At 42.2% G+C, this 12628-nt stretch overlaps 1 protein-coding gene across 2 annotated transcripts in view; it reads left to right on the top strand.

Annotated features, from left to right (window-relative positions):
• TBK1 (TANK binding kinase 1) overlaps positions 1–12628 on the top strand; it is a 330489-nt gene that overhangs the window by 235315 nt on the left and 82546 nt on the right. For both annotated transcript variants that reach the window (XM_033958608.1, XM_033958609.1), the window contains one exon: positions 4413–4482. In XM_033958608.1, coding sequence (XP_033814499.1) covers positions 4413–4482 — 70 coding nt within the window. The remainder of the gene's footprint in view (positions 1–4412; positions 4483–12628) is intronic.

The following is a 12628-nucleotide window of genomic DNA, read 5'->3' as shown; positions in this document are numbered from 1 at the left end:
AAAAAAAAAATCACACAATTTTGTCTACAACCATTTTCTACTGGTCTAGCAGCATTACATTTCCTCTTGCCTTTCCCTGGAACAGAATGGTTTCAGGCTGTTGCAGGGGAGCAGAGTGGTTGGTCTGTCAACTTCTTTTTTCCATTATACTTCTATATTTCTGTAGGAAATATCTTAGTTGCATTTCACCCTATTTGTAGTTTCCTCAATGGGGTTAGCTGCGCAAGAGATTTTTGTGCAGTTCTTTGGTTTCTGTTTCTGGAATTCATACATAAAACCTTGTTCTGAGACTACGCTGCTTTGTAGCTGGCCCTCTGGGATTGCGCTTATGCATAGGTCACATGTCCTCAATCCATGTTATCCCATTCACCTCAGTGCTTCAATGTTCTCTAGCATCTCAGTGGTCTCCAGCTTTCAACCTCTTATCCGAAAAGGTAGGTCAGTTCACCACTTCAACAATCTATTCAGTGATTGATGTATCCAGTCACTCTCCATTCCGTACTTCTCTGTGCAACACTGAGGTTTTTCCTGGTTGCCCTGTTCCTCTCGTGTTTTTTGCTACTTATGACCACTTTCCGTTGAGCACATACATTGCTTCCCAGGAATATTCTTTATAGCACCTCAGTTCTCTAGGCACTTTGCCTCTTTTCATTGAGTTAACTTACTATCAACTCTCTACTTCAATTGGTATCACTGGCACAGAAGTAATTTCTTCGATTTTTGAGTACCACACGGCTAACCTCGGTTACCCATGGTCCCTCTTCTATACCAAAGTATGAGGGTTCAGTTCAATGACAAGGGGTTGTTACTTTGTTTTTCCTGTTCACCTTCTGGGTACACATGTTTACATGTGCCACTTATTTACTACTCAGGGCCACATCTATATTGGCTTGTTCTCTGTTCCTTATTTTGCTGGGGTAAAATTTATATTTTTTGATACCCCAGTTTCTAACATACCATTCACAGGGGACAGTAATTTGAAGGTTCCACTACTTTCCTTCTAGAAATATGTTTTCATGGGCTTAGGTCCAACTTTTACTAACGCACCTTAGCAACACTCGCACCTTACTAAGTTTCTCTTTTTCAGTACATAAGTCTTAAAAAAAAACAAAAAACAAAACAACAAAAAACAAATATTTGCCCAATGTTTTCTTTTTATAAGGATCTTAAACAATTCTGTTCACTCTTTCCTTTTTAAATCTCTGCGGGGATTTCATGTTTACTAGCATATTGCTTTTGTCATATGCTTCCCCTTTCTATTCTCTGCTTATTTCTCGTTTAATTTTCAAATAAAAGAACTGTCTTCTCATTCAAATTGGTAACCAAACTTCAGGATTGCAACCGTCACGTTTGAAAGTCACTCAGAGGTATAGAGTTCTTCAAGAAGAGAGTTGCACCCTCTAGTGATGAACCAAAGTATATTTTTCAGTCGTTGCAACTTTATTAGTTTTTTTTAATTTATTTATTAGTACCCCAGTGACATTATAAAGAAATTATATTTCTCGTTTAAGGCTTATTACAATCCTTTCTCAGCCTTTGTGAAATGACAAAATATATATGTGTAATCTTAGAATGTTAATATTAGGAGATTCTTTTCTCTACGGTAAGCCACTATGCCGGTTCTAGTTTTATACTTCATAGCATCGGCTTTTCTTCCTTTCTAGGATAGTTCATCCTTTTTAGCCTCTATGGCATTCTTTAAATGTGAATCATGCTTTCGTTACTTACAAAAGTCCAGTCCCTTTTTCATTTGTATCTACTCTGGGACATGACTAGTGTCAACGGCTCATTTGGTCTCCTGCTCCATATGGGTGCATTTACCAGTAGTCTTTTCTTATTTGATTCTTGAATCTTTTTGGCATCTCCATCATCTATGTTTAGATTCACCTGCCTTCAGGAGGTCTTTTTCTTATTTTATCAGCCTTCATTCATATACGTTTCTGGGCATTCTCCTTTTATCTTTTAACAGATCATGGAATTCCCCTATTCATTTTTTCCCTTATGTTCCTTCCCTTGCCTCCATGTTCTCATATAAGACATTAGGTCTAGGTTTTACGAGGCAACTCAAATTTTTCTGAGTTCTTGGAACCCAGCTCTCCCACCATCTCCTTTCTAAAGCTAGGGAGTCCCACATGTGAGAATATGCTGCCTGCTTGTCTAAGGATAAAGCACAGTTACTTACCATAACAGGTGTTATCCTGAGACAGCAGGCAGATATTCTCACAACCTGCCCACCTCCCTTAGTTGGGCTTCTTCACTTGGGCATAGAACTGACAACCTCATGAGCTGGCGTCAGGCAGGAGGGTACTTAAACATGCACGGTGTGGGCAGTCTAAAAGCTTGTTAAAGCTTAAAGTAATTTTATACTTTTCACTGTCTGTGCCGGGGCTCCTTAGATGACATCACCCATATATGTGAATATCTGCCTGCTGTTCCAGGATAACATCTGTTACAAAAAGTAACTGCTTTATCTGTGAAATAAGAAATATAAGTTTTATTATATTTGCATGGCATACAATTTAACTCCGTTAGGCGTCAAAGTCAGCACATTTTCACCGACTCAGAGTCCAGTACTCCCAAAAATTGTTTCCAATTCCACAGCCATGTTTAAAACTCGGCTCAGCTTCCCATTCTGAGTTGTGCTGGTGATACCTCAAAAGCAGCACTCATAAATCCTGAGGAGGAATGAGTCCTAGCATTATTCAATAGTTCAACCAAATGGCTAGAATTAGGGTCTAGTCTGTATTTGTAGCACTATAGCAGAAACTCAGTGGAGTGGAGGAGTAGCCTACAAGTTAAAGCAGCAGACAGTGAACCAGGGAAATCAGGGTTCAAATCCTGCAGATGAACCTTGTGACTTGAGCAAGTCATTTAAATCTACATTGCCTCAACTATAAACTTGCAGACCAATATTCAGATATAAACGTCTAGGCCAATATTTACAACTCTTATCCATATAGTAGGTAGTGGTCTGCATAATATCTGGATATTAGTGGGTGATTATCCAGATATATCTTTAAATGTACCGCAGGGTATGGCTTGGGAAGGTTTTAAATAGCTTTGAATATTGTCCTCAAAAGATACAAAACACCATTTGATTCAATCCTTCCAAAACATAGAAACCTTATGGCAGATAAAGGCCAAATGGCCCATCCAGTTTGCCTATCTGCAATCACCATTCTCTCTTCCTCTCTCTAAGAGATCCCACGCAGTCTCTGTCTCCACCACCTCTTCCGGGAGACTGTTACAAGCATCTACCACCCTTTCTGTAAAAAAGTATTTCCTTAGATTACTCTTGAGCCTATCACCTCAACTTCATCCTATGCTCTCTCATTCCAGAGCTTTCTTTCAAATGAAAGAGGCTCAACTCATGTGCATTTACACCACGTAAGTATTTAAATGTCTCTATCATATCGCCCTCTCCTGCCTTTCTTCCAAAGTATATATATTGATATCTTTGTCCCCATATGCCTTATGACGAAGACTACACACCATTTCAGTAGCTTTCCTTTGGACCAACTCCATCCTTTTTATATCTTTTTGAAGGTGCAGTCTCCAGAATAGAACACAATATTCTAAATGAGGTTTCACGAGAGTCTTATACAAGGGCATCAATAACTCCTTTTTCCTACTGGCCATACTTGTTCCTATGCCGTCACCTTTTCAGCCTGTTTGGCCACCTTAAGATCATCACATACACTCATACCTAAGTCCCGCTTTTCTGTTGTACAGTTAAGTTCTTCACCCCTAAACTGTACTGCTCCTTTGCATTTTTGCAGCACAAATGCATGCCCTTGCATTTCTTAGCATTAAATTTTAGCTGCCAAATTTCAGCCCATTCTTCAAGCTTCACCAGGTCTTTCTTCATGTTATTCACACCATCCGGGGTGTCTACTCTATTCCAGATTTTGGTATCGTCCTCAAAAAGACAAATCTTACCTGACAGCTCTTCAGCAATATCGCTTATAAAAATGTTAAAAGAAAAGGCCCCAAAACAGACCTTTGAGGCACACCACTGATAAACATCTCTTTCCTCAGAGTGATCTCCATTGACCACTGCTCTCTGTCGTCTTCCACCAGTTCCTGACCCAGCTCATCACTTTGGGGCCTATTCCGAGGGCACTCAGTTTATTTATTAGACGTCTGTGTGGAACACTGTCAGAGGCTTTGCTAAAATCTAAATACACCACATCTAGCACAGTCCCTTCATCCAATTCTCTGGTCACCCAGTCAAAGGTAAGTTTGAATTCCACAAATTAATTCACCTTTAGGTTCCTCCTTTGTCTTCAGCTATAAATGATGTAAACATGTTAAATGATACTCCCAGAAAAGCCTTACTTCCTACAGATACATGGAGTTCAGTCATAAGAATTGTTCACTTATTTACCTTCTCTTCCTTTTTGTGTGGATAGATATGAGAATATCACAGTGGAATCATCAGAATTTGAAGGAATTTCAGAGATGCACACCAAACTGTTACGTGTAAGTTGTCTTTCTGTCTTTATACATTTGCTTTAATTGCAGATGTTCTCCAATTATGGGTAAACATTAAGGGGCCCTTTTACTAAGCTGTGTTAAGCAGCTAATATGGGGTTTACCACCACAGCAGACAGTGTAGTTCCATGCTACTGTCTCTTGCAACAAATTCCAGTTAGCTGCCTAACTTCATTTTGCAAGCATGAACTTTAGTAAGCAGTCATGGTGAAAGTTTTTTGATATCCAGCCTTGACACAGATTGCAAAACATGCATGTCATGGGGTGGCACTACACCGTTATTTGGCATTTAAGTTAAGTAAAAAGATTTTTTTCTAATATCATTATGTTTAAGCACGTTATATATTTACTAGTCTTTAAGCCTGTTACATTAACGGGTGCTAGAACAGATGTGTGTGTCTGTCTTTCTTTCTTTCTCTCTCTCTCCTTGGCCACTTTCTATCTGTCTGTCTTTCTGTCTCTCTTTCTTCGGCTGTCCACCACCACCCCTTGCCTGCTCCCCCTGTCCAGCAGTAGCCCTTCTCCCTTCCTTTTACCTCCCCCGTGTCCAGCAGCACTCCTTCCCTGCTCCCCTGTCCAGCAGCAGCCCTTCTCCCTTCGTTTTATGTCTCCCCCCTGTCCAGCAGCACCCTTTCACTGCTCCCCCTGTCCAGCAGTAGGCCTCCCTTCCTGCTACCTTCCCACTTGTCCAGCAGCACCTCTTCTTGCTCCCCCTGTCCAGCAGTAGGCCTCCCTTCCTGTTATCTCCACCCCCTGTCCAGCAGCACCTCTTCATTGCTCCCCCTGTCCAGCAGTAGGCCTCTCTTCCTGTTACCTCCCCCCCTGTCCAGCAGCACCTCTTCCTTGCTCCCCTTGTCCAGCAATAGGCCTCCCTTCCTGTTACCTCCCCCCCCCTGTCCAGCAGCACCTCTTCCCTGCTCCCTGTGTCCAGCAGCACTCCTTACCTGCTCCTCCTGTCCAGCATCTGGCTTCCTGATCGTTTGCGTCTGCCCTCCTCTTCAAAGCAGCCTGCTGAGGTTCGCGGCCTGCTGTAGTGAACCTCGCAGGCCGCTTTGCACGTCGGTAGCACATGCCCTCTGACATGATCCCGTACACCAGAGGGAACATGCTACCGAGGTGCAGAGAGGCCTGCGAGGTTCGCTACAGCCGTCCACGAACTTCAGCAATCTGCTTTGAAGAGGCGCAGCGGCGACGGCAGCTGTTGGTGAGTGAGGGCAGGTGGGGGGAGTCGCCGACGTGTTCCCTGCCTCTGTGTTCGAAAATGGAATTCGGCACGGACCCAGAGACCACGGTGGCAGGGATCATGCCATCCTAAGTGCGCATGTGCGCTTAGGGTTTTATTATAGAGGATTGAGAAATCCTGTTGCTGGTGAGCCAGTTAGGAAGCTTGCGGCTTTTGAAAAACTTATCGGATAATTTTGCCCGAGAAATAAGCCGCTTCTGAGGCTCTATTGTGTTTAAAGAATATGCTTATATACAGTTCCATGTATACACAGAGAGAGCAGCTTGATATGTATAACCATTATTGAATGATTTAAGATGTCGGACTGGTGTTTTTGAATTATTATTGATGGTTAGCCAGTCCTGTCAATTTATTTTACCCCTGTGAAAAGTGATTTAGCACAGACATGGGCCAGGTCTGAACACAACATGTGCAGGTGGAGTTGTGGCCAGCAGTGAGGGCTAGCGTGCAGGTCAGTACTATGCTCTAGCTGTCCCAACTTCTGATATTACAACTGAATTAACCACCACCTGAAGAGGAGATGGGAAGTACAGCTGTGCTGCAGCAGTCTGGTAGCACAATGCTGACACAGGAAGTTCAACAGTGCTGGGCCATTCTTCAGTATCTCTCACCCAATCCCCCCATTACACTGTCCAAGGCTGCAATAGGACCAGGTTCTTCTGCCCCCACCAACTGCACTTCTCTGATCCTCTTCAGCAGGTCCATGAGATATGCAAATCCCGCCATCTGGTCAATCCTCATTCTTCACCCTGGCGGTCCTCATTGGTGCAACAAAGGAGTCGTGAGGATGAGATGTCAATAATTCAGCCACGGGTGTAAAGTTCAAAGTTTACTTTATTGATAGCAGCACTGCAAGGTCTTGAAGATGCGACACTGTTTTGGCATCTTATACCTTTGTCGAGAGTCTATTGAGCTGTGACAAGTTAAAAACAATAATAAAAATAATATGAAACACATAATATAAACTAATAAAAATTACATCAAGCAAAAAAAATATATATATATATATATAAAGAAATAGACCAATGCATTGAACTTTTGAAACAGGATATAACTAAGCATATTGTTAGACATTTATAATCAAATTAACATCTATTAAAAGTGCACAAGTAATAAAGAATAAAATTATAAAAATAAATGACAGTACACTTAAAAATTCTGACTGAAAGTGAAGTGAAACTAGAAAGTGGAAGGGCAGAAAAGAAAGTGCTTATTTTTATCTATATATGCTCATTTCATACTTTCTTTTTTGCCCTTCTACTACCATGGCCCCAAGGCCTTGCACTAGGTCAAAATCAGAACCAAAATCTAAGAAAATTGCTAGGACTACGTTTCCATTGTTAAGAGCATTGTGAAGATTAGCTAAAGCTGTAAGGAGGGTTTCAATACTATGGCCAGGTCTGACTCCTAGCTGATATGGATGGAGGATATGAGATTGTTCAGTGTGTTGGAGAAGTTGAGTAAAAATTTTGAAAGAATCGACAAATTTGAAGTGAGGCCTATAAATTGGAAGGGATTGTTGCATCTAAAGAAGGTCTCAAAAAAAATGTAGCAGATAAGGGCTTTCTTCAAGCACAGACATTCCAGTGTTCAGACTTTGATTAATCATTAGCAGTGCCAAGGGGATTAATCCATGAATAGGAATTTGAAAGCAAAGTGAATCTCTTCATGTAAAGGTAGTTAATAAATCCCAATAAATAAATAAGTGTGGTACAGGGTTCAGGGGACAAAGTGGTCAATTTTGTAGTAGAAATAAGCTTATGCCATGAAGTAATTGAGGTAAAGTTGAAATTAAACCATTGGCTGGCAGATGAATATGGAGATGTTGAGTTCTGAGACAGTGATGAACCAAAGAAGGGTTAGGATCAGGGAGGGAAGGGCAAAGGGGTAGAAGTAATTCTCTGAGGAAAAGCAGGCATAATATTTTCACATGTGGGTAACATCAACCGCGGAATTTGGTACGAACACTACTAAGTGCACTGTCACTTTAATTCAGTGCCTGTACCACGCATGTGCTAGTTCCTCCCCACCTGACATTGGCTCATAGGACCATCAGTTCTTTGTTTTCAATGGAGCTGAGAAGCTGTGCCTTCAGTGTTATCCCAGGATAAGCAGGTATCATATTCTCGCAGATGGGTTATGTCATCCATGGAGCCTGGTACAAACAGTACAAAAATGTTCTGTCACTTATAACTTCTTTTAGAAGTGTTGAGACCCCTTGTACTGCATATGCAAGAGTGCCTTCCCGCCTGATGTTGGCTCATGGGACTATCAGTTCTTAAGTTATCAGTGGAGCTAAGAAATTGTTTCTTGGATTTCTCCAAGTGTGCATGTTTTTTCTGTTTTTCCTGCCTTCCTGTTTAACTTTTTATTGTTTTCTTCATTAATTTTTGTTTCAAGTACTTGTTCTAATTTTTCATTTTTGAAATTTCGTGGCTTTCTGGCCCGTCTTGGCCTTTTCTCAGGCTGGAGGCATCGAGTCTTTTTCGGACTCTCGATCACTCAACGTCCAGTATAATTGAGTCCTTTGATTTCACTGAGGCTATTTTTCCATCGATGTCCAAGCCTTCCAGCAGGTTTAAGAAGTGTACTCAGTGCAATAGGGCCAACTCCATCACTGACCCGCACATCTGGTGCCTTCAGTGTCTCTTACTTATATAGAGAAAAATACCACTTAACATAACATATCCACTGTGTAAGTATCTTAGAGGAGGGCCTCAGATTCGGAGCATACGCGTAGTCCTATCACAGACTCAACTGTCAGCGTATTTCTATAGCTCCATGCTCCAGTCATAGGCCCACTCTTAAAGGTGAAGTTAAGATATTAAAATTCAGTCCTATTCACAGTGTATCCTTATTCAATAGGCAGCTAAATCACTTATCTCAATCTGTTTTTTCTTTTTCTTTTTTTCTTTCTTTTTTAAAGGCTTCCACGTCCGGTTCTTTATTTAGCCTATTTAATGGCTAAGCCGACGCGGCCAGCGTTTCGTGGACACCGTTGCTAGTCCACTGCGTCAGGGCCAATAGCCAACAAACATCTATAATAAAATATAGGCATTAATACCACATCAAAATATTATTTGAACAAAACATAGAACGGTACTTACTCAATACTTTATGACTGCCAGGTTTTACAAACATTAGCAAAATGGCACCGACATCCATTTTATACGTCTCCGACGTTATACTATGACACGCGTTACCATGGTAGCACGTGCCCACGCATTAAAGTGACAGTATGTATACCGAATTAGAGGAAGAGAAGTAACAATTCCCTAACAGTGTCTTGGCCATGAGCATTGGATGGACTCTTGTGTCCGCTGTTCTACACTTCAGAAGCGCTCTTTGAAGGCTAGTCTTCTACAACAAGAGAAATATTTTGAGTCCTCTTCAGCATCGACCATGTTTTCCTCACTGTTGAGTCCAAAAATCATTCTCTGGAAGTCTGGGCATTGACATAGACACTGGCGCCCCCCTCAGTGTCTGCTCTGACAGTTCCATCAGCTTATTCACCTCCTAAAAATGCTAAGAAGTGTTCTCATGCTTTGCCCTCTACACGTACATCAGCATCTTCTCAAGCATCGAGTAAGTCAATGCACGCCAAGCATCGATGCAAGAAGTCGAGATCTCCTTCTCTGCAGTTAGTGTCTCCTCAGAGACATGCCTCATCATTGAGGTCACCAATGCCTCGATGCACTGCAGCAGTGGCTGTACCAACTGTAGTGACAGCATCTGCAGTACCAGTACAAACTTTATAGGAGCAAATTAAAGAGCTATTCAGAGGGAGCTGGCACTTATGTTGCAAATGCAACCAGTCCCTGTTCCTCCCTTGGCTCCATCAGTACCAACCCAGCCTGAACATCACTCCATGAGGGACTCTGGTACCAAACCTATTTCATCTCAGACATCATACTACTTATACATGTTTGCCTCAACACTACAGTACTATGCACTCCACATCTGATCAGCACCGAGACACACATAGAAGTTCCTCTAGGCATAGGAGCTGCAGGTCATTCTGAATCTAAAAACTTCTGCTCCAGACATACCTCAGATCTTTCAGATCCAACTTATTCTGATCCAGAGCTCTCTGCCCCAGAGTCCTATTGTATTTCTTCAGATCCCTCCCCTTTACCGCCAGAAAGTCTTATCATTTACAAGATTTATTTGTCAGATAGGCAAGCTCTACCAGTTAAAATTGATTCTGAATCCGAGCCAAGAGCTGAGTTGCTTGATGCCTTGGACTTTGACAAAATCCCTAAAGATTGTTTGAAATTTCCCTTTCACAACTTAATGAGGGATGCTATTTTTAAAAACTGGTAAACACCTGTGTTTATTCTTGTGACACCAAGAAAATTAGTGTCTCTATATAGCAGTGGTCTCAAACTCCAACCCTTTGCAGGGCCACATTTTAGATTTGTAGGTACTTGGAGGACCTCAGAAAAAATAGTGAATGTCTTATTAAAGAAATGACAATTTTGCATGAAGTGAAACTCTTTATAGTTTATAAATCTTTTATTTTGGCTAAGTCCTAATAATAATATTGTAATTTATAACTAAAGAGACATACAAGAAACTGTTTTATTTTACTTTTGTGATTATGATAAACATACTGAGGGCCTCAAAATAGTACCTGGCGGGCCGCGAGTTTGAGACCACTGCTATATAGACTCCAATTGTGCCCAGGATTTGACAATCCTCAACTTCAGCATCACTCTCTTTTTATTGAATCTGCTCTTAAAAAAGTCCTCCAGTAGCAGGACGTATAGAAAAATTTTCGCATTATGCAACACCAAAACCGACATGTCATGAGCCAAAAATGTTTAATTCCCGTGACTGCAATAAATTAGATATTTCCGCCATCGCCTCATCATTCCATATGAACACCAGTATCACCCCTGACTCCTCCATCGACGATAAGATCTTCCATTGGAACGCTTCTGTAACCAACTTATTAGATGACTTAGCCCCTATGTAAATCCCTGGTATTCGTCGGAACTTAAATTGATCAAGAAGCAGCTACACTCCCTCAAAAGAAAATGGCGACGTAAAAAAACATTGTCCAATCTTAATAAATTTAAGGAGCACGCTAACTTTTATAAATTAAAAATTAACCAAGCCAAAATCAATTACTACTCCAAACATAAGAAGATGCCTCCACTGGGTCAGACCAGAGGTCCATCACGCCCAGCGGTCCGCTCCCGCGGCGGCCCATCAGGTCTATGACCTGTGAAGTGGTTCCTGACCATTTCTCTAACCTACCTCTGTTTCTATCTGTACCCCTCAATCCCCTTATCATTTAGGAACCTATCTAAACCTTCCTTGAACCCCTGTACTGTGCTCTGGCCTATCACAGCCTCCGGAAGCGCATTCCATGTGTCCACCACCTTCTGGGTAAAAAAGAACTTCCTAGCATTTGTTCTAAACCTGTCCCCTTTCAATTTCTCCGAGTGCCCCCTTGTACTTGTGGTTTCCCACAGTCTGAAGAATCTGTCCCTGTCTACCTTCTCTATGCCCTTCAGGATTTTGAAGGTTTCTATCATGTCTCCTCTAAGTCTCCTCTTCTCTAGGGAGAACAGCCCCAGCATTTTCAACCTGTCAGCGTATGAAAAGTTTTCCATACCTTTTATCAGTTTAGTCGCTCTTCTCTGGACCCCCTCAAGTACTGCCATGTCCTTCTTGAGGTACGGCGACCAGTACTGGACACAGTATTCCAGATGTGGGCGCACCATTGCACGATACAGCGGCATTATGACTTCCCTTGTCCTGGTTGTGATACCCTTTTTAATAATACCCAATATTCTGTTCGCTTTCTTTGAGGCTGTCGCACACTGTGCCGATGCTTTCAATGTTGTGTCCACCATCACCCCCAGGTCTCTTTCAAGGTTGCTCACCCCTAGCAATGATCCCCCCATTTTATAGCTGAACATCTGGTTCTTTTTCCCTACATGCATGACCTTGCATTTCTCTATGTTGAAACTCATTTGCCACTTTTTTGCCCACTCTTCCAGTCTCGTTAGGTCCCTTTGCAGGTCTTCACAGTCTTCCGTGGTTCTAACCCTGCTGCAGAGTTTGGTGTCATCAGCAAATTTAATAACCTCACATTTCGTCCCCGTCTCCAGGTCGTTAATAAATATATTGAACAGGAGCGGTCCCAGCCCCGACCCCTGTGGAACTCCGCTCGTGACCCATTGCCAGTCTGAGTAATGGCCCTTTACTCCAACCCTCTGTTTCCTGCCTTCCAGCCAGTGCTTGATCCATCTGTGGACATCCCCTTGCACCCTGTGGCTCCACAGCTTCTTAAGGAGTCGTTCGTGAGGTACCTTGTCAAAGGCTTTTTGGAAGTCAAGGTAAATGATGTCTATGGATTCCCCTTTATCCATCTGGCTGTTTATTCCCTCAAAGAAGTACAGTAGGTTCGTGAGGCATGACCTTCCCTTGCAGAAGCCATGCTGGCTCGCCTTCAGTTGTCCATTGTTTTCTATGTGTTCGCAGATTGTGTCTTTCCCAGAACCGAAGTCAAGCTCACCGGCCTGTAGTTTCCCGGGTCACCCCTTGATCCCTTCTTAAAGATGGGCGTGATATTTGCTAATTTCCATTCCTCTGGGATCTCCCCAGTTATTAAGGATAGGTTACATATTTGGCGAAATGTTTCCGCTATTTCATTTCTCAGTTCTTTTAGTACCCTTGGGTGGATGCCGTCCAGACCTGGTGATTTGTCGCTCTTCAGTCTGTCTATCTGTCGAAGGACATCCTCTCGGCTTACCTCTAATTGGACCAGCTTTTCATCATGGTCTCCGTTTATGATCTCCTCGGGTTCTGGAATATTGGATGTATCCTCTCTCGTGAAGACTGACAAGAAGAACTTGTTTAACCTGTCAGCTATCTCTT

Source organism: Geotrypetes seraphini, chromosome 9, assembly GCF_902459505.1.
Source record: "Geotrypetes seraphini chromosome 9, aGeoSer1.1, whole genome shotgun sequence".
Lineage (NCBI taxonomy): Eukaryota > Metazoa > Chordata > Amphibia > Gymnophiona > Dermophiidae > Geotrypetes > Geotrypetes seraphini.
This window is presented reverse-complemented; position numbering and strand designations above follow the sequence as displayed.